Source organism: Mirounga angustirostris, unplaced genomic scaffold, assembly GCF_029215605.1.
Source record: "Mirounga angustirostris isolate CCGP_5_RB_7025 unplaced genomic scaffold, mMirAng1.0.hap1 SCAF_9, whole genome shotgun sequence".
Classification (NCBI taxonomy): Eukaryota; Metazoa; Chordata; class Mammalia; order Carnivora; family Phocidae; genus Mirounga; species Mirounga angustirostris.
Window position 1 is genome coordinate 108,382,069 of NW_026991717.1, and position 22,688 is coordinate 108,404,756.

At 41.4% G+C, this 22,688-nt stretch overlaps 1 protein-coding gene across 10 annotated transcripts in view; it reads left to right on the top strand.

The window, feature by feature from the left end:
• The window catches only part of SYNE2 (spectrin repeat containing nuclear envelope protein 2), a 326,900-nt gene that overhangs the window by 251,156 nt on the left and 53,056 nt on the right, over window positions 1-22,688 (top strand). For all 10 annotated transcript variants that reach the window (XM_045901009.3, XM_045901011.3, XM_064571157.1 and 7 more), the window contains 14 exons: window positions 184-366; window positions 787-933; window positions 2,567-2,743; window positions 4,300-4,455; window positions 5,788-5,940; window positions 11,168-11,338; window positions 11,486-11,616; window positions 14,425-14,629; window positions 15,936-16,115; window positions 16,838-16,966; window positions 18,218-18,372; window positions 18,486-18,630; window positions 19,794-19,888; window positions 21,690-21,924. In XM_045901009.3, the coding sequence (XP_045756965.2) occupies window positions 184-366; window positions 787-933; window positions 2,567-2,743; window positions 4,300-4,455; window positions 5,788-5,940; window positions 11,168-11,338; window positions 11,486-11,616; window positions 14,425-14,629; window positions 15,936-16,115; window positions 16,838-16,966; window positions 18,218-18,372; window positions 18,486-18,630; window positions 19,794-19,888; window positions 21,690-21,924 (2,262 nt within the window). The remainder of the gene's footprint in view (window positions 1-183; window positions 367-786; window positions 934-2,566; window positions 2,744-4,299; window positions 4,456-5,787; window positions 5,941-11,167; window positions 11,339-11,485; window positions 11,617-14,424; window positions 14,630-15,935; window positions 16,116-16,837; window positions 16,967-18,217; window positions 18,373-18,485; window positions 18,631-19,793; window positions 19,889-21,689; window positions 21,925-22,688) is intronic.

Genomic DNA, 22,688 nt, shown 5'->3' on the forward strand with positions numbered 1-22,688 from the left:
GCGTGCACACATGCCCTTATGAACATACACACACACACACACACACGTATAGATACACATGCAAACATTTGTGATGTGAATCGAGTTCAGTGATTTAGCTTCGGACTCTAACCAGTTATTCTGACTCTGTTATTCTTCGCTGTTTTCAAATTCTTAACATTTCTCAATGTTCCAACTTTTTAGGAGTTTTCAAAGGAGCTTGACGACAAGTCGTCCCTGAAGGCTGCGGTCGTAAGCACGGGGAACCAGCTCCTCCACCTGAAAGAAGCCGATGCGGCCACGCTGAGAGCCGCTTTAGCGCAGTTTGAACAGAAATGGACCATGCTCATAACTCAACTTCCAGATGTTCAAGAAAAACTTCACCAGGTAGGTGTTTCAAGACGCAGCATTCGGATGAGCATTCACTTGTTAGCTCACAACTCCTTTAAAATTATCTCTCTGACTCAATAATTTTCATTGACACTGCCTATTCTTAGCGCTGGCACCACTGAATATAGGTCTTAATTACTGGCCTCTCCTCCAGTGGGATCTTTCTTAACAGAGAAATCAGGCTTAATTACTTTATTTCCCAATTTATCTGCATCGCTGTGTTACTTTATGTGAAGGTCATTGTCATTGTTTTGGGGTCACTTATTCTAAGCCTGAATGCTGGGTTTGTTTTTGTGAGTCACCTGCATAATTATGGAGCGAGACCTTTTTATCAAACCAGATATCATCTTTCGTGGATGCCCTTGATTCATTTTGTCAGCGGCAGGTAATTAAATGGAAATCATTTTGTCCTTGCAGCTTCAGATGGAGAAATTGCCATCTCGTAAAGCAATCACGGAAATGATTAGCTGGATGAACAATGTGGAACACCAAACTGCAGATGAAGACTCTGAGCGTTCACTGAGTTCTGCATCTCAAGTGAAAAATCTTCTTCAGAAGTACAAGGTAATTAAACAAAAAGAGCCAGAAGCCTTGTCATTAAATAAGAAGGCAAGTCAGTCAAAAGGGAAATACGGAACAAAGAGACACATAGGATGTGATTTAGAAAAACTCATTCTAGGGGCGAGGAATGAGATGTTGGGTGATTCTAGGCAGATGTTAGCATACTTCTTCCGCCTGGTTTCCTGTGGTAGCTCCCATCACCACAGGACAGAATCCAAGCTTTTAACTGGCTCTGACCCCTCTTTACCTCTCCAGCCTCCTCTTTTTTTCATTACCTGCTAAGACCCTAGACTCTGCCAGAAGCAAATGAACCAGCTGTGTCTGGTGCTCTCCCCGCTCATGCTTTGGTGCATGCTGCTTCAGGCTGGAATTCTCGTGCCCCACTTCGAGCTATAGAAATGCTCTCCATCATCTTTCAAGAGTCTGCTCAAGTATCGCCTGATTTGGAAATCTACTCCTGACTCTCCCTACCAGATGAGTTTACTTTCTGGGATTAGGTGTCTCCATGGTGCTATAATTATTTGCTTACTTGTCTGTCTCCCCGCCTTGACTTGGCTTCTTGAGAGAGAAGCTACCTTCACCTCCCTGAAATAGCACACCTAGCCCAATACCTGGCGTCCAGTAGATAGCATGTAAATGTTCTTTGCGTAAGAAAATGCGCAAGGAAAATTTGATGTCCTTCTACAAATAGATATGAAGGTGGCCTTCTCCGTGATGTTTGATTTCATGTAGATTTAACAAACATCGAACAAGCCACACACAAGCACTTACTGTGTGTCAGGCAAGTCCACCACTAGGAACACAGGAGATAAATGAAGACTCTGGTCACTGCTTTCAAAGACCTCACAGGCTGATAGATCCAGCCTCTGGTAGACGGAGGATGCATACCTTGGTCACAAAGCATGATGTTAACAAGGATTTTTTAATATGCTAGCACATCCTCACTTCAGTGAGTAGTAGAATCTTTGGAGCGTCCACATATATGTATTTTTATAGGCTCTAGGAACCTAGCACATGCCACATGGTTTTCTCCCTGATACCTCCAGAGAAGTGTTAGAACTTTCCAGGATAAGCCCAACAGGTATCAGGCTCCACAGAAACATGCTTGGCCCCGGGGTGTTTTTAGCATTGCTGAAGAACTTAAAGTCCTCCAAACCTGGAGAGTAGATTGTCCCCAGAAGAACAGAGCAGCGACCTAAACTGGCAAAATTCCTTAATGTCCTGGGTTTTCTTGGGGAGTCTTAACTGGAGACATCCCATCCTCTCGTTTCCACGAGCCTGTAGGGTGGCTCTGAATTCCAGTGGAACTCTCAGGAAGCCACTCGCAGGAACCCGTTGTCAGTCCCTACGTCTTGATTTTGGTTCAGATGATGCAGCCACCATACACGATGCCACCTTTGACTTTTCAGTCCGTTTGAAAATGGCGAGTCTCTGTTCCTAGGCATGTGGAATTCTACAAGAGACTCTCCACTCAAAGACATTCGGTGGGATTGGAGGGGAGGATAGAACATAACTCCAGACGGATGCCCCTTGATTAATGAATGCGAGTTTAGCGCTCCCTGGAGTGCACCAGAGGGGGAATCCGGTTCAACCTACTTCAGTTCAGGTTTTGGTTGTTTAATTTTGTTTGTTTTAGGAGTTCAGAATGGAAATGGACTACAAACAATGGATCGTTGACTTTGTCAACCAGTCATTACTTCAGTTAAGCACCTGTGATGTAGAAAGTAAGCGCTATGAGAGGACAGAGTTTGCAGAGCACCTGGGAGAGATGAACCGCCAATGGCAGCGGGTACATGGAACGCTAAATAGAAAGGTGTGCTCATGGGTCACAGTTTGTGTGATTTGACCTTTGCAAAATACCACTTTCTGAAAAATTTTAAGAAAGATATTCATATGGTTAACTTACAGTGAAGCCTGATAATCCTCTTCATGATAGCCCTTTTATGAAGCCTGTGTTCTGGCATTCTCCATTGGTGCCTGTAAGAGCGTATGAAGAAGTTCTTATTTCTTTGAGACTTCTTAGTGGGAAATTGAGTTAGGCAAGTGAAGAGGAGAAATTTTATTTAAGAAGATGTCAAAGATTATGTGAGACTACTAAATGGTCAGAGATTTTGACATTTTCTGTGAAAGTAAATGTTCAAAAGTGGCAAAGCTATTACAGCTTTGAAAAGATTATGAAAAGGAAGAAAAATGTATGTGGCCTTTTGGTAGATTTTCGTTCCATGACACTGAAAATATTAAGAAAACTCATTCTTGGAGAAATATGCAGTATTTATATATAATTGATAGTAACAATTGGTTGATTTCTTTATGTGTAGAGAATGCATACAAACGGATTTATACAATTAAGATTCAAGTGCATGAGTGGACAAAGAAAATGGACAGACAGTTCACAAAAGAGAAAATTTATAATTAGCAAATCAATATGGAAAGATTACAACTTAATTATCAGGCATTCAAAGTAAACATGTAACATTATACATTTATTAAATTAGAAAAATTTAGTAAGATAAAGATAAAAGCCTGAAGCTATCCCATTCATATGCAGATAATGGCTTACATACCCTTTTGGAAAGCATTTAGAAAACTTCAAGAACTAGAGTAATAATCATCTTATTTCTTAACCTAGCCATGCCACCTCTTACACATTTATCTTAAGTAGATAGCCCTTCAGAAAAGGAAAAAATTCACACACAAAGTGTTCAACATTATTTATACTGGTGAAAAATGTAAAATGCCTTAATTTCCAACTATAAAGGAATTATTAATCAAATTATACTGTGTCCATTTAATAAAATATTGGGCAGCCTTTTAAATTAATATAAGGCATATGTCATAACCAACCAAGCAAGTGCCTATGACATTGGAAAAGGAACATAAAACTTTATACATACTGTGATTGTAACCTAATAAAAATTGTGAGCATAGAAATGAGAAGAATCACAGATATTAAAAATAGTCATTATTTTATTAAACTGATTATTTGTGATATTTTTGATATTGACTTAATTTTTAAGCCCTCTAGTGAAGAGTGTCTAGGGAAAGAAAGTTTTCTTAAGTTTTAAGTATATCAATAGATAGTGCAATGAAAAAAATTGAATGTTAGCAACATGATTTTATTTTGTATAGGTATTATGGAACTCCAAAACAGCCAGCTTGCTTAGGTTAGCTTTCATTTCAAATGCTAAATGGGATTTTAATTCTATTTCCTAATTTATGAATCTTTATTCCAAAAGTAATTGGGAAATCTAATGCTAAATATGAGTAATCTGAGAAGAAACAAAATTATTTTATTAAAATTAACTGTCATGACATTTACATTTTAAAGCATGTGGTTTAAAATAAATTTTTATTATTTATAACTTACAGATACAACATTTAGAACAACTTTTGGAAAGTATCACTGAGAATGAAAACAAAATACAGATTTTGAACAACTGGATGGAGGCGCAAGAGGAGAGACTGAAAACTTTACAAAAACCTGCAAGTGTGATCTCGGTGCAGAAGATGCTCCTGGACTGTCAGGTGAGAAGGCCCACGGCACCTGTCCACGCGGCATGGCCAGGCTGGTTATGTGGCCATGTTGTTTAGTTGCTGCTTCTGCCCCAAGGACTAGGGTAAGCGTCTGTACTTTCTGAGGGTCTCCTCCAAATCCCCAGGTACTTCCTTTGTTATGTAAAATAATCCTCCATGGGTTTTACAAAATTGCAAAATGCTATTTTTTTTATGACAAGCAGAAGGTATTTTCAGTTATTGTTGCTCCTAAGCCCTGAATGTTACTCCTGAAAGAGAACGTTCAAAGGGCATTTTGATTTGATGTTTTCCAATTTGTGTGTGTATGTGTGTTTTTTTATTAACTTAATATTTACAAAATTACTCCAAGGTTTCCATTATTTTTAGTGTTTCATTCTGTTTCTTCAGAGGAAAATGGTTTTCTTTTACCTACTGTGTAATGTGTTCTGAAAGGATCACTGTCCCTGGGAACCACTGTCTAAATTACATTTGAGCTTCATGCTCTTGGCTGTGCCCTTGGTTTTGCTCAGTTGTCATTTGCCAGGTCACATAGTCTCCGAGATGCCCTCCCCCGAGTGTAGGGTAGTCTTCCTTGAGTACTGCCGGATTGTGTCCCTCCCTACTGAAAACACTCCGGCTGTCCCTGTTGCTATAGCTGGCATGGACTATGATGCCTCTGTACCGACTGCATGAGGGCAAGACACGACTCCCCGTTGGGGCTGGAAGGTCAGCTCACACCCCAGTTGTACGGAGAAGGTTCTAGAAGAATACTGGGCATGCTATGGGAGCAGCAACGCTCATTAGGAGAGATCTTTGCAAGTGGTCCTGTCCTGTTTCTAGCCATTTCCATTTAGAATTCCTTCAGCCACCTTGGGTTCAGCATAACTTCGGACTGGAAGCCGACACTCCACAGGTCCGTGCTGCACCATCCTCCCCTGGCCACCCTGGTTTCACTTGAGTTCTAAACTATCCATGGCATGGGGTGTCCTCACTGTTTTCCAGATGAGAAAATGGAGGCTTGGTGGTTTGATGACTTAATGTCCAGTCAGACAGCCAATCCCAGGCAGACATGGAACAGGGACTCGAGCTGCTGGACTCTATCTACTATACCACGATGATAAGGACTTAGTACCTAGCCTCTTCCAAAATCTAGATCCATGTAGTAATTGAAACTATTGCAAAAATTGAATTGAATGTATTGTGATTAAAATGTCTTTAGGTGTGATGTTATTTACTTATGTACCCTAATGGCGTTTTTACTCGAAAAGGGCAGTCTCCTGTCTCTTACACCTCATTGTTCTGTAATATTGTGCATATGAGAACTTTTCCCTCTTGCCCTTTCAGGATATAGAAAATCAACTTGCAATTAAATCCAAAGCCCTGGATGAGTTGAGACAAAGTTACCTGACTTCAGAGAGTGGGACAATGCCACTGTTAGAAGACACAGCATCCAGAATTGATGGGTTATTTCGAAAAAGGAGCAGTGTTACCAACCAGGTATTAGAACTAAGTATACCATTTCTCTTCATATATTCTTTCATCTTTTATTGTTGTTGTTTAATCACAGAAACTCACGCCATGCTAAAAACTGAGGAGTTGCTCAGAGAAATACTAGAGAAAAGCATTTCAAATCTCCCCCTTTTTTTTTGCACTGGATAATTAGAGGTAGAGCCATCAATTCTAACACCATTGGCAGGCTAGAAATCCATCTGGTTATCTTTGTTTTGTCTAATGTACTCACAGACAAAAATGTCTCCACCCCCAACCCAGCAGAGCATCTGGCACTGTTTCCTGGCCGGATACATAGGAGCAGCTAAGAAAAAGCACATCCAGGGAAGTGCCTCAGGGAGGCAGTGATCTTGTCTCCTGTAGCCTCTGTTAAGCTTCTAGCTTAAGCATGGTCAGCATATGAGGAACTCCAGAGGCAGGGAGAAGCATAGCATGTGGTGAGGAGAAAGTAAAGAGGAAGAATGTAGATGTCTGATCACTTTATGAAAGACGTGTGTTTTTTTTGTTTTTGTTTTTTAATTTATTTGAGAGAGAGAGAGTGGCAAGAGAGAGCACAAGCAGGGGGAGGGGCAGAGGGAAAGGGAGGAGCAGACTCCCTGCTGAGCAGGGAGCCCGATGTGGGACTTGATCCCAGGACCCTGGGATCGTGACCTGAGCCGAAGGCGGACGCTTAACTGACTGGGCCACCCAGTCACCCTGAAAGATATGTTAAAGTCTGCATCTTCCCCTTCTAGGAGTAGAGCACCAAAAGAGCAAAGACCGGCATCTCTAGATGTTACAACTTGATGGTTCCCCACAAATGGAGAAAAAAGCTATAAATGTTAGCCAATTATAGAGGTGTGTCCATATTTACCAGAGGTCCTTATTGTGGATTTATTTGTTGTCTACTAAAATCTACTTTTGACCATTTGTTCTAAGAGGGAATTGGAATAACGTTTTATGAATGAAACTCATAGGTGACCCTCAGCCTCCTTACTCCCCCAGAACTCAGGAAAATAGAGATGAGCTTAACATATCTTGTGTGAGTCATTTGTTAAACATATCTTCTGTGAGGTACTAGGCTCACTGCCAATAGTACAAAGATAAACAAGAAAATAAATGGGTCCTACCCTCAAAGAGCTCCTAGGCTACTAGAAGATACGTACTTGAACAGATAATCACAACACAGTGAATTATAATAAAAATGTTGGGGTAAAAAAGATTGAGATAATGCAAGTAAAAAAACATGCAGATGGTACTACCATAGAAGGTAGACATACGGATAAATGGAATAGAGTTAAGAGTCTAGAAATAAACCCTCACATTATAGTCAACTAATTTTTAGACCAGGATGCCAAGATAATTCCGGGGTGGGGGGATGGTCTTTTCAAAAAATGGCACTAGAATTGCTGTACATCCACATTCAAAAGAATGAGGTTAGACCTATACCTTCACACCATATATAAAAATTAAGTGGATCAAAGATATAAGCGCTAAAACTACAAAACTCTTAGAAAAAACCTAGGCCTCAATCTCCATGACTGGATTAGGCAATAGTTTCTTAGATATGATACCAATAGCACAAGCAACGAAAGAAAAAATAAACTGGACTTCATCAGTGCTAAACACTTTTGTGTTCCAAAGGACACCATCAACAAAGTGAAATGACAAACCACAAAATACAAAAATATTTGCTTATTTAGGGGCTTGCATCTACAATATAGAAAGGACAGATAACCCAAGGGAAAACATGAGCAAGTGATCTGAATAACTATTTCTGTAAAGAAGATATAAATGGCCAATATTGTACATGAAAGGATGCTCAATATTATTAATCAAGGAAATACAAATCAAAGCCACAATGAAATACTACTTCACACCCCCCTCAACGTGGTAATAATAAGGCAGACAGTAACAAATGTTAGCAAGGGTATGGAGACATTGAAACTCCCATCCACTGCTCGTGAATGCAGAATGGAGTAACTGCGTTGGAGAACAGTGTGGCAGGTCCTAGAGTTAATGTATGACTCAGCAACTTTACTCCCAAGGATCTCCCCAAGAGAAATGAGAACATATGTCCACACCAAAAACTTGTACATGAATGTTCATAGCAGGATGATTCATAATAGCCAAAAAGTAGAAACGATCCAAGTGTCCCTCGACTTATGAATGGATAAATAAGTGGTATATCCATGCAATGGGATATTATTCAGCCATAAAAAGGAATGAAGTACTCATATTTGCTACAACATTGATGGCCTTAGAAACATCATGCTAAGTGAAAGGAAGCAGTCGCCAAAGACCATATATTGTAGGATTCCATTTATATGAAATGTCCAGAATAGACAAATTCTCTAAAGCCAAAGATAGATCATGGCTGGGGAAGGGTTGGGGAAGAACGAGGAGTGACTGCCAGTGGGTACAGGGTTTCTTTTTGGGGTGATACAAATGTTCTAAAACTGATTATGGTGATTGCGTACTTTTAAATAAGTGAATTGTATGAAATGTGAGTTATATCTCAATAATGCTATTTTTAAAATTTTTTTTTATTTTTTAAAGTAGATCTCTGTACCTAACATGGGGCTTGAACTCGTGACCCCTGAAGTCAGAGTCACGTGCTCTACTGATGGAGCCAGCCAAGTGCCCCAAAGTTATTTTTTTAATGCAGAAAATATAAAACCTAGACCATCCATAGATAAGTACTCCAAAGTCAGTAGAGCCTCATCTTTAAGAGCAAGGGCTTTGATTCTCTGTCTAAATAAAAATCCTGGCAGCCCCACTTTCTATCTGTGTCCCAGAGCAGGTACTTCACCTCTCTATGCCTCAGTTTTCTGGTCTGTAAAATAGGGATGATAGTACTTCTGACTTTCTAGCAATGCCTGTATGGCAGTCAGTGCTGCCCTACTGGCTGATTCTACTTCGAACATTCTGAAAATGTTCCTCCTTGTTTCTGGTGTAGTGAATTTTGCTTCATGCCTTCTTATCCTTTCCCTCAAACCACATGTGCCATTTCTTTTTTTTTTTAAAGATTTTATTTATTTATTTGAGAGAGAGAGACAGAGAAACAGCATGAGAGAGGAGAGGGTCAGAGGGAGAAGCAGGCTCCCCGCCGAGCCGGGAGCCCGATGTGGGACTCGATCCCAGGACTCCGGGATCATGACCTGAGCCGAAGGCAGTTGCTTAACCAGCTGAGCCACCCAGGTGCCCCACATGTGCCATTTCTTATCCATGAAGCTGTAATAGTCTAAGGGTTGCCCTTCAGAGCACCAGTAGTTGTACCAACCTTGTATGTGGAAGCCATGAAGGCCTTTTGTGGCCTGGACCATGGCGGTGCCTTGTGTAGTCATGTGCCTGTAGGTACCCTTCTATCTGAAACCTCCCTGCCACCCAGACAAGTCCCAGCTCCTGTCTATAAGGAGTTCCCTTCATACCGCCTTTGTTTCCTTACTATCTTTTATTCTTTCTTAATGATGGATTCTTTTCCTGAGCCATTGAGCACTTATAAACACATTCAGCCTACATAGTTGCCAATGTGAGACTGACATTTTAGCATCCCAGGTTGTTTTTTTATCTGTATTGTTTGGGGCAAGGTTTGAGGAAATCTACCTGTCAACACTGATGTGCGTCCTCCGTGTGGATGTTAAGCAGAGAACAGAGGGCCTGAATGTAGATTAGATGTGTGGTTACATCTAATCATCACAAATAAACCTGTCCAGGTGGGCCAACATAGTGATCACACTCCATTTCTATTCAGATCCTTATTTTAAATTGAGATACCACCCTTTGAGTATATAATACAGTGGTTTTTAGTATATTCACAGAGATACACAACCATTACTAGTAATTCCAGGACATTTTTGTCAACTCAAAAAGAAACCCCCGTTATTCCTCATTCCTCCCTTCCCTCAGTCCCTGGAAACACTGATCCACTTTCCATCTCTATGTATATGCCTATTCTGGATATTTCCTACACATGGAATCATACAACATGTGGTCTTCTCTGTCTGTGTTTCACTTAGCATGTTTTCAACATCAATATTAAAGTCTGTATCAGAACTTTATGGATGAATAACATTCCATTGTATGGATATGGCACACTTAGTTTATCCATTGATGGACATTTGTGGGTTGTTTTCACTTTTAGGCTATCATGAATCATGCTGCTATGAACGTTTGTGTACAGGCTTTTGTATGAACATATGCTTCCATTTCTCTTGGGTATATACCTAAGAGTGGAATTAGTGGGTCATATGGTAACTCTGTACTTAACTTTTTGAGGAACTGTCAAACATTTTTCTACAGAGGCTGCACCATTTTATGTTTCCACCGGCAATGTATGAGGGTTCCAATTTTTCCACACACTCGCCAACACTGGTTATTATCCATCTTTGATTATAGACATCTTAGTGGATGTGAAATGACCTCTCATTGTGGTTTTGATTTATACTTCTCTAATGACTGTGGATGTTCTTTAGAGAGACATCTGTTCAGTTCTTCGCCCAATTTAATTCTTTGGTTATTTGTCTTTTTATTGTTGAGCTATAAATGTTCTTTATGCAACATATAAAAATATATATACTTAGATATTCTCAGTTGTATCTGAGATCATTTACATGCTTCAGCCTCTCACAGTTATCAAACATACTAATGGATAAAATATGCCCACCATTGCCTTTCCTCCTAGTTTGTATTTGCCTATTGTTTTGACTGAGCACGTGCCTCTCCAATTTATGCTGACTCAAGTGCCAGGTAACAGAGGTAACATTTTACACTAACAATGCTTTACAGTTTTCAGAACATTTTCACAGACACTATGTTGTTTATGTTTTTATTTATTGTATCTGTTTTGTGAGTAGGGGAACTGACTCAAGGGTTAAATAACTTGCCCAAGATCAGAAAGCTCACAGGTTGTCACCGAAATGTGTGCTCACAGATTCTGATTCCCCACCCATTGTTCTTTCTCTGGGCTGTCTCCTACTGGGCTGAACTCTGTCCATGCCAATCCTTTTGGCCTCAGGGATCTGTTCCATTCACCTGTTCTAAAACTTAGTCCTCGCCAATATCTTTCGTTCATTGACCTACCCCTTCTCACCTCAGTTAATCACTGACACTCCCTCAGTGCTCTCAAACTGAAATGCCTAAATTAGATCCCATGGTAGAATCCTTAGAAGGGAACAAAATGATGGGAGAGCCTCTTCTTAATGATTTTCTATATATGTTTCCCCTTCTCATATAGGTCAATGAGCTCAAGACCTCCATGCAGTCTGTTTTACAGGAGTGGAAGGTTTATGATAAACTGTATGAGGAAGTGACGATGATGACAATCCGATTCTGGTACTGCATGGAGCACAGCAAGCCTGTGGTTTTGTCATTAGAAGCCTTAAGATGCCAGGTGCAGAACCTGCAGGTAAATTAACCAGATCTTGGCATAGTGCGTCTGCTGTTGGCAGAAAATCTCCAGTGGAATCAAGCACAGAAATGGACACAATTGCCTTGGTGCTGTCCACAGAGAAGCACAAAACAGTATTTTAAATAACCTGCCCTCTTCTCTCAGTCTCTTCAAGACGAAGCCGAGAACAGTGAAGGAAGTTGGGAAAAACTGCAGGAGGTGATTGGAAAACTCAAAGATCGCTGCCCCTCGGTTGCTGAGATAATTGAAGAGAAATGCCAAGATACGCACGCCAGGTGTGCTTTAAGATACCGTTTGTTTATTTATTTGACAGAGAGAGACAGCGAGAGAGGGAACACAAGCAGGGGGAGTGGCGGAGGAAGAAGCAGGCTTCCCGCAGAGCAGGGAGCCGGATGCGGGGCTCGATCCCAGGATCCTGGGATCGTGACCTGAGCCAAAGGCAGATGCTTAACGAGTGAGCCACCCAGATGCACCAAGATACTGTTTGAATAACAGAGCAGATATCTTTATCTCAATGATATGTGGTCAGTGACGTGACAGAGGCTTTGTAAAGTCTTCATAGTCGTCGGGTAATAACTGGATTAGTGCTATTTTGGTTTCTTCTACTTTGAAGCCTCTGGTTTATGTAAGATTTGATTTTGGGAAGGCCACTTCTTGCCTTGTAGCCAGGGTAGCCACACTGCCCAGTGCGAGCCTCAGGGACACCAAAATCCCAGGCTGAGACAGGCTTCACAGGGTAGTCAGATGGACAGTCTGTTTCACTGGAAACATAAGATGGAAGAAAGGAGATGTTATTATTCCTCTTGGGGAGGCGATTTGTGAGGTTGGAAAGAACTCTTTGATGAACTGCTTATGGTAGGAAGCTCCTTCTAAGGAGTGTGGCCCTAGTTAATTGCAAGGCTTTTATTTTGCTGAGTATCAGGACATGAAATGCGGCCTAAAGATAATTTGCTCCAGTGATGAAGACATGTAAGCTACCCTCCGTGCCCTTCTCTACCCTTCCTCCATGCAGATTCAGCATCTCGGTAAATCCACTTTGAACAAGTGTTGAACAAGGGACACCAAATTTATGTACCCTGCAGTGGCACCCTCAGCTCATGATCCAGTCCTTACTGGGAGAAGGGAAGGAGGGAGAGTAAGGAGGCACATAGACATGTATCCAATGCCACTTCTGGTATCGGGACCACCCTCAAAACATGGCAGTGCAGTTTGCTATTAAAGGGATTCATTTGTTGCGACAGCACATACACATTCTATTGTTGGCACAAGAATACATCAGAAGGCTTGTTGGAAAAGGTTGGAGAAAATAGCACCAAAATGTTAAGGGTTGTTAGCTATACATTACTGTCAGGTGGTTTTGTTACCTTCTTCTTTATAGATAAGTAGGCAAGTAGGTAGGTAGGAAGGTAGGTAGATAAGCTAGACGCAGATGTAGGGATAGATAGATTTAAACATACACGTTTTGTGGGGTTTTGTTTTTATTTTATAATGAGTGTATGTTGTATTTATAATTGGGAAAAAATATCGTTAAGAAAAAACACTATTCTGGGATGCCTGGGTGGCTAAGTTGGTTAAGTGCCTGACCTCTGCTTAGGTCATGATCCTGGGGTCTTGGGATCGAGCCCCGCGTCGGGCTCCCTGCTCAGCAGGGAATCTGCATCTCCATCTGCCTCTGCTGCGCCCCCTGCTTGTGCTCTCTCTCTCACAAATAAATAAAATAAAATCTTAAAAAAGAAAAAACACTGTTCCGATAAGATTTTTAAAATGCATAAAAATAAAGCGATTGTGCCATTTTTCACCTTTTCCATCTATTTAGCAGGGTTAAGGATATTATGAAATAAACATTTGCATGTGCTTCAGGTGAAAATGTAAATACTATAATGCTTCCAGAAAGCTAGTTTGACCATATATATACCCATAACCTTAAAAATGTTTACATATTTTTATTCCTTGACCAAAGTAATTCTCTCAGAAATCTAGTTTAAGACCAATGTTTTGAAATGCAGAAAAAGGCCTTTTGAACAAGTTGTATTTGAGCATTAGATTTGAAAGCAAAAATTGAAAATTACTTCAGTATCCACACTAAACTCGAATTTAGTAATTAAACAAAAACCAGGCCATTTAAAGACTATTATGTACAGCCATTTCAAATTAGACTTACTTATTTTTTATTAATAACATGGGGAAATCTTTAAGTCATATGGGAAAGATACTACAGTCTGTATGTGGAATAAAAACGATTTCTGTTATTCCCGCTGTTATATAAGGAACATGTTGCTTTTGTAATTAGAAAATAAATTTGGGGCGCCTGGGTGCCTCAGTCGGTTAAGCGTCTGCCTTCGGCTCAGGTCATGATCCCAGGGTCCTGGGATCGAGCCCCGAATCAGGCTCCCTGCTCAGTGGGGAGCCTGCTTCTCCTTCTGCCTGCCGCTCCCCCTGCTTATGCTCTCCTCTCCCTCTTTCTCTCTCTCTCTCATTCTCTCTGACAAATAAAATATTAAATAAAAAAAATAAATTTGGCATAAGCACAATTTAAATAAGGCCTATTTAATGACCCCCCCTCTCTAAACCAGGATCCCCTCCCATGTGGAGAAGGTTTCATCAGGCATGCAGTTCAACACATTCTCTATCTTTGCCTAACAGACATTCGAAATACAATAGATCTTGGGATGCCTGGGTGGCTCAGTTTGTTAAGCATCAGCCTTCAGCTCTGGTCATGATCCCAGGGTCCTGGGATCGAGCCCTGCATCAGGCTCCCTGCTCCGCAGGAAGCCTGCTTCTCCCTCTCTCCCTGCCTGTTTTCCCTCTCTCGCTGTGTGTCTCTCTCTCTGTCAAATAAATAAAAATTAAAAAATCTTTAAAAAAAAAAAATACAATAGATCTTGCCAATCACAAATTTGGTAGTTTTTGTTGAGAATTATAAAGTCAATGAAATATCCTAACTTGGACTTCTGTTTATATAATGGTGATGCATTAATAAACAACCCACCTGCTCTTGACTTACTCGTAGAATGTGTGCATTGTGCTTTTGCTGCACTGGGACGGAGGGTCTGAGGGTCCTGTTGTTCATGTTGTTCTGACAGGTGGGCCCAGGTAAACCAAGACCTTGTGGACCAGTTACAGAAGGCGCAGAGTCTGCTTCAGCTCTGGAAGGCCTGTAACGGTGCTCACGCTGAAGCTGCAACGAGGCTGGAGCAGCAGGAAGCGAAGTACCAACAGCTTGAAAACATCAACATGTCTGGAAACAACCTGGCCGAGATCCTGACCCCAGCCCTGCAGGATGTGAAGGTGGTTGCAAAGCCCATTGGGAAAACCAAGGCCAAGAGAGCCCAACAGACAGGGCCATGACCCGGGGACTAGACAGACCACAGGGACAAATAAGTGGGTCAGGACAGATTCATGAGCAGCCCGTGTAGGACACAAATAAGCCTGGAATGTGCAGGGTTGGGAGAGCCAGGTGGCAGCTCAGAAGTGAGGTCTAGGCAGCAGGTAGCTGGGTCAAAAGCACCTGACAGCACCTTGTTCCAAGTTTCCCCTTTCATTCTAGCAGAGAAATCTCAAAAACCTCATTCAAGGTCTCAGATGAAGGCAAAAGTATCTCAAATGAGTGTGATCATCTATACTCATCTACACACTCTCACTTTAGAAATAATCATGGACTCGTGCCACATTAATATGGCTTTTCTGTGGGTGTAATTATTTTTGGACAATATTTAAGAGTTGTATAATTTTATCCTATTATAGCAATGAGTGCCCAGAAAGTGAATACTCTCTAGTTTTAAACTGGGTGACCAGATGCATTGTGTATCTTCTGATACTATAGGTCAAATCAAAAAGTATTAATCAATTTAGTTAGACAATCCAACAAATATGATCTGTATTTCGGATTAACTTCTACCTGATCTGTTGTTTAAACAAATTTCACATATACCATATTTATAGAGTAGCCCTAAAATCAGCTTGATTAGTGAGATTCTGCAGTCTATGCAAATGAGTCCATTTATGTCATAAAATCTCAGACACAGGGCAGAGTTGCATTGATTCATAAAATAGCCTTAAGGTGGATCCCTGAAGTGTTCAGTGATTAGAAATGTGAAACAGAGGAATCTACCCGGGTGGTCTCCAGTTTCTGTACACTAGAAGGCCCAAGCTCTGTTGATTGGTTGTCCGTTTTAGCTCTGAACTGACATATTTCTGAAGATCACCAGTGATGTGCATCATATAATGAAAGCTTAGCTTTTTCAGCTCTTTAAAATAAATAATAACAAAAAGCCACACCCACAATTTTAGAGCAGAAATTCTCCTAGATATTTTTTTTTTTAAGATTTTATTTATTTATTTGAGACAGAGAGAATGAGAGACAGAGAGCATGAGAGGGAGGAGGGTCAGAGGGAGAAGCAGACTCCCCGCCGAGCAGGGAGCCCGATGTGGGACTCGATCCCGGGACTCCAGGATCATGACCTGAGCCGAAGGCAGTCGCTTAACCAACTGAGCCACCCAGGCGCCCCATCTCCTAAATATTGATAGAGTGGCAGGGATGGGAATTTTTGTTATAGGAGGAGGAAATGTTTTCTGATCACTGTTTCTTCTCCAGGAGCTGCAGCATGATGTGCAGAAGACAAAAGAAGCCTTTCTCCAGAATTCCACTCTCCTGGATCGACTTCCGCAACTCCCAGAGTCCAGCACCCACATGCCCCGCTCTACACAACTGCACTCCCTTCAGAGGGCTTCTTACTTGGAAACGATGCTCCTTGTGAAGGCTAATGAATTTGAGGTTCATCTCATTTTTCCATTCAAGTTGTATTCTCAAACATTTGCAGGCAACCCTCAATTCCTTATATCCTATGAAGTAATAGTTATTCGTGCTTTATGGACTGCTCCTCAGGGAAACTACAGAATAAAGATCTCCCAGACATAAAGATGAACTCACACGACTGTTCAATCACATGGGCAATGGGCAGATCTTAGGCAAACATCTGTTCTTCATTGAACATGTTAGTTTATGAAATGAGCTATTAGATTCCTTACACTGTTCAGATCTCATAGTTATTTGATCTCCAAATGGGGTACTCGAGTCATAGAAGTAACTGCTTAAAGTTAACCATCTGTTTTACTCTCTGTTCACATTTTGAAAAACCTTTAGTGCATGAGCTGTTAAAAAGCACAGAAGGCCATAGAACTCCAATATTACCTCTCAATATCAACAAGAAGAAAACATTTAACTAGCAAGACTGAGGGAGCAGAGTACTCACTGTCCCTCCTCGATATGCCCCCTCAAGCAGGTGATCCAGTTATCCCTGAAGGCTCAGTGCTTTGCCAGAGGCACAGAGTAAAAACAAGGAGTCTTTCTCAATATTTATCTCTGAATAGTCAAGATAATAATGAGCTGCTGGGGATTGAAAACACCTTGAGCTTTTATCAGCTTCCAAGACTATGCTTAATTCTGTTATATATGCACATGAAAATGATTTCTAATGAAAATTTCTCTTGTTCTAGTTTGTTCTGTCACAGTTCAAGGATTTTGGGGACCGTTTGGAATCCTTAAAAGGTCTCATTATGCGTGAAGAAGAGAATTTGGATAAACTCTGTCATCAAGAAAAAGAGGAGAACCCTGACTTATTCCTGGTATTGCCAATTTTTGTGTTTCCTTAGGGCTTAGGCTCACCATAGGATAAAAAATAGGCTAATGACTGTCGAGTTATAGAATCTGTATCTTCACTTGAGCACAGTCATTTATATGCTATTCATTCTTGGCCTTATCCTAAGGCCTAGAAAAGTATGACAACACAGAGATCTATTTTAGTAATATGCCACAGTAAATTTAGCAGACTTAAAATTTTTTGACATCTTTACTAATTAGCTTCGGTGAACTAGAATAATCTAGGAATTGGCCTTTGTGATTAATTGAATTTTTCTGGTTAGCTGAAGATCAAAAGTAAAATATCCTATTAAATGAATTCTATATTCTTTCTTTATTAAATTAGTAAGTTTAGAATAAGTAACATAAATTAAAGAATTCTGGATCCTACAAATGTCTAAGGACGGATATTCATAACCTAGATCAAGAGTCAGCTAACTAGGCACACTGTCCAAATCTTGTCCTCCACCTGTTTGTATAAAGTGTTATTGGCACACAGTCATGTCCTTCCATTTATTAATTGTCTGTGGGAGTTTTCATGTGCAGGGGCAGAGCTGAATAGTTATAACAGAGATCATATGGCCCATAAAAGCTGCAATATTTATGATCTAGCCCTTTACAGAAAAAATTTGCTGACCCTAACCTAGATTACTACGGCAGAGTTCTGTAGTGATAACATGGATATTGTGAAGGATGTTTGCTTAACATCGTTGACCTAGATGCTGTCCCTGGAATATTTTAAAAATAACGTTTTGCTGAGTTTGCTTTCTTGTGATTTCATGTTCTATCAAAATATGGATGTTTAAGTACCATGCTTTACTAGGGTTATTTTAAGGACTAAACTTTCATTGGATTTGTAGGTAAACTGCATGATCTGTTGAAGGTCAAGTTATTGGCAGAATACATGGGAGGTCCTAAATGGGCCCTTTAAAAAAAAAAACTCATCTCCATCTTCCTTAAAAACAAAATCTGACATCATTTTCTATTTCCTGGGCTGTTCAGGTGCTGACCACGTGTGCACTTGTTGTTCTAGAAAAGCCACAGGATTGGGAGATCAGGGTTCAGGTCCAGCTCTAATACTAACTGGCTATTCGACTGTGGGCTAGTCATTTACCTATTTAGCTCCCAGTTTTCCCTCGTGTTTCAGATAAGGATGGTCTGCAGGATCTCTGAGGCCTTTTCATCATCTAGATAGCTTACTGACCTCCAGAAACCTGAAACTTAATTTTTTTTAATAGAACCATGTGTTGGCACTGACGGCCCAATCACCTGATGTTGAGCATTTGAATGAAGTAAGCCTCAAGCTCCCACTTAGTGACATAGCCATAAAGACGTTACAAAATATGAACCGGCAGTGGATTCGGGCCACGGCAACAGCCCTGGAACGCTGCAGGTCAGAGCATCCCATCCCTACCATTCTGTTTCAGTGAAGCTAAAATGAGCAGCTTGAGCTCAGGAGTGTCATTGTTTTGTGACTCTTTTTTGTTCGTTTATAAACCTTTGTAGTGAGCTTCAGGGAATTGGCTTGAATGAAAAGTTTCTTTATTGCTGTGAAAAATGGGTTCAGTTTTTGGAGAAGATAGAAGAGATGCTCAAGGTGAATCTTGCCGACAGCCTCCCAGCTCTCCTGGAACAGCAGAAAACATATGAGGTAATCTTTGCTTTCTGCTACTTTGTACCTCACCCCGGGACAGGAGTCGGGGAAAGATACTCATTGTATTTTATTTTAAATCTATCAATCCCTAGATACCGAATATAGGTCTTTAGGCAGATTCATTTGTCAATTGATTGTAAAGTTCTCACACATTTCATAAATTTCAACATTTTGTTTTAGTGCTGTCCTTTGTTAATGAGAGAACTCCTAGATTTTCTGCAGTAGGTGGAAACTTCTAGCACAACTTAGCTTCCATAGAATGCATACATACCAAGAGCAGGCTAAAATACTGCAACTTCATCTTTGCATTTTCACTGAATAATTCCCTAAAATACTGAAGTACCTGGTATAATTATAACTGTAGCATTAATTATTGGACAGAGGAATTTCCCCACACGTGTGCTGATGGACATTTGGAAATACTCTTGGTGGTTATAGACAGATACTGCATTTTGAAAGTATCCATGATTAGGTCACTGTAATTTTTAATGTAACTGATTTAAGTCTGTGTTGTTACATTAATGTTCTCCAATGAAAATGAAGTTCGTTGGGTGCCTGGGTGGCTCATTTGGTTAAGCGACTGCCTTCGGCTCAGGTCATGATCCTGGAGTCCCGGGATCGAGTCCCGCATCGGGCTCCCTGCTCGGCAGGGAGTCTGCTTCTCCCTCTGACCCTCCTCCCTCTCATGCTCTCTGTCGCTCATTCTCTCTGTCTCAAATAAATAAATAAATCTTAAAAAAAAAAAGAAAAAGAAAAGAAAATGAAGTTCATTGAACCAAAACACCCTGAATGGTCTTGATTAAATTACCAAACCTCTTTACATCTTAGTTTCCTTGTCTTTAAATGAGTATGATAATAGGACTTACATCTGAAGGTTGACGAATAAGCGAGACATGCGTGTTTTACACAGTGCCTAACAAGTAGTAAATGCCCAATAAATGGGCATTAGGTAGTTATTATTAGGCCTGTTTGCTTCTGAGATTATATCCACAGGTGACGTTGATGTGATGGTTAAGCATTTTTTGCAAAGAAGCTCTAATAATTTGAAAATTAATCCTCTCACATGTCCCATCTAGGACCTTCGATTTTAATAGGAAATGTAAGTTCCGTGTTCGTAAAAAGAAATCTAGCTGATATCTTCTATTTTAACTCCTATACAGATGTTAGAAGCTGAAGTTTCTATAAACCAGACAATTGCTGATTCTTATGTCAGCCAGTGCTTACAACTCTTGGACACAACAGAAATAGAGGAGAGGTAAGCTGTCCCTGGGGCTCATGATGGTTGTGTGTGTGGAGGGGAACCCAGTGGGAGCTGGCCTCCCACCACGTGGATCTTGACCACTTCAGTGACCTGCAGCCTTGTCAGTTGATAGGCCATCATGGGGTCAGTCTCCTGACTGTTTGTTAGGCCACTTGCTCTGTGGCCACAGAAAGGTCAGTCACACTTTTGTGTACAGTAGTGGGGGTGACATTAGCAGATAGTAGACGGGTGCTTTGCAAGTACCCACTCACCAAGTATAGTTAATGAAGTCTTTACCCCAAAGGATTCTTCTGTAGTGTTTTCCTCTCTCTACCTTCAGCCTCATGACATTTTGCTATTTAAAAAATAATTCTTAAGGGGTGCCCGGGGGCTCAGTCGGTTAATTGGCTCGGGTCATGATCCCAGGGTCCTGGGGTCGAGCCCCGGGTCGGGCTCCCTGCTCAGTTCTCTCTCTGCCCCGCCCCCTGCTCATGTTCTCTCTCTCTCAAATAAATAAATACAATCTTAAAAAAAAAAACAATAATAGGGGTGCCTGGGTGGCTCAGTTGTTTAAGCGTTTGCCTTCGGCTCAGGTCATGATCCCAGGGTACTGGGATCGAGACCCGCATCGGGCTCCCTGCTCGGCGGGAAGCCTGCTTCTCCCTCTCCCACTCCCCCTGCTTGTGTTCCCTCTCTCGCTGTGTCTCTCTCTCTGTCAAATAAATAAATAAAATCTTTAAAAAATCATAATAATTCTTAAGGTGCTGCTCTTCCCAGTGGTAGCTGTGTCACCTAGTTGTAAGAGAAGGGATTTCTCTGTGCTACATACATGGTGTTGGTATCACTGGGCTGCGCCAGTCAGGCTGAGCAGAGCCCCTTCCACCAGCCTGGTGACAAGAGCTGAACCTGCTCAGACAGCCGGTGCACGTGGTGGGCAGAGCCCTCAGGCGGCCTGGCCTCTTCAGTGCTTCTGTAGGTGTCCTGAAGACAGCTCCGGCTTTTCCTCCCCATCGGCGCCCATAGACCTCTGAATTTTCTTTGAGCATAACTAAGGAATATAAGGTGCATTTCTTCCTAGCTATGAAGTTACAAATTCAGGCTAGGTCCTTGTTCCAGGACAATAAACTAGTTTTGATTTGATCGGTGCAGTAAAGCATGAGTTTTCCTATAATAAATAAAAGGCCTTATTTGTCATGTGGTGGGTGTTATTTATCCAGAAAGGAACTAGGTGAGTAGTTGCGGAAAGCATGTTCTTTATCACTGAAATTTTGTCAAGTACAACCTTCAAGTAATTGATGACGTTACGCAGTACCTGTTCATCGTTTCCCATTGGTCCAAAATTCTGTTTTCCATATAGCATTTGGCGTAACGTAGGTTAAAACAGCTTAAATTTGGGGGCACCTGGGTGGCTCAGTCGTTAAGCGTCTGCCTTCGGCTCAGGTCATGATCCTGGGGTCCTGGGATCGAGCCCCGCGTGGGGCTCCCTGCTTGTGTTCGCTCTCTCGCTGTGTCTCTGTCAAATAAATAAATAAAATCTTAAAAAAAAAAAAAAAAAGCTTAAATTTGTTTAAGGGATGCAACTGTGCAGGCAAAATACCAAGTCTTGTGCAAATACCTCCTGCTAAACGCCTTTTGCTGCCCCTGCCTACGTTTCCCAACACATTTAAATTGAATGGTACTCCAATTTTATGAAGGTTTTTCTCCCCCATGTAAATTGTGCCCATAAACGGCAAATGTGAGTTTCTATTATGCGTAGGCAGTGATTTTTTTTCTACATGTTGATGTCGGGATTCTCTAACCATTTGTTTTTCCCAAGACCGGAATTTATTTCAAAGTCCACAAAACTGAAGGACCAGTGGCAGAGCGCCACCCAGCGCCTCCGGCAGAGGAAGAGTGACATCGATGGGCTGGTGGGACACTGGCGGTACTTCACCACCTCCGCGGAGGACTTGCTCCGCTTCCTCACGGACGCCTCCCACCTGCTGTCTGCAGTGAAGAGCCAGGACTGCTATAGCCTCCACCAAACCAGGGGGCTGATCCGTGAGCTGAAGGTAGTCTGTGCACCGTAGTGGTGTGAGGACTTACAGGGTCGTTGCTGTTCGGAAGATGTTCATTTTCCTCAGGTCTTATGTTGTGGTTCACGTGTACTCTCTGCACGTGGGAAGACCAGCTGGGTCCCCATGACCCTCTCCAGCCTTGTCCCCAGCCTGGTGGTGTCGGAAACCCAGTTTTATCTATTCATCCCGAAACAGTGAGGCTCTCTTGGGCTGTGGGAGTAGGGATGGAGTGGAGATGGGTGGGTAGAATGGGGGAAGTTTGGGGTGACAGATTTCACACCACCCAAGCTTTTAAGGTACTGACTGGTGAATCACTTGACCACCAGAGTCGTAATTTATAAGGAGACTCCTGCTTACTCTGGAAGGGCAAATTCATGTAAGCAACAAAGTTCTTTTTTTCTTTTATCTTTTTTATTTTATTTTAATTCCAATGTAGTTAACATATGGTGTTTTATTGGTTTCAGGTGTACAGTATAGTGATTCAACAACTCCATGCATTAGTCAGTGCTCATCAAGATAAGTTTGCTCTTACGCAACGAAGTTTTCAATCAGAGTTGTTTGCATGTTGGTTTAAAGTAATTAGTTGGCAATCTCCAAAACATGTTCCATTTAGCTTTCGAACCACTCTTCACTGTAGAGACACAGCTAAATGAAATACCACCCTTTTGAAATCCTGTGCTCTCCACATTCATTTATCTGGTCATCAGGTATCAGTTGGGTACCTGCTCTGTGCCAGTCAGTGTGGACAAAGAGCCAGG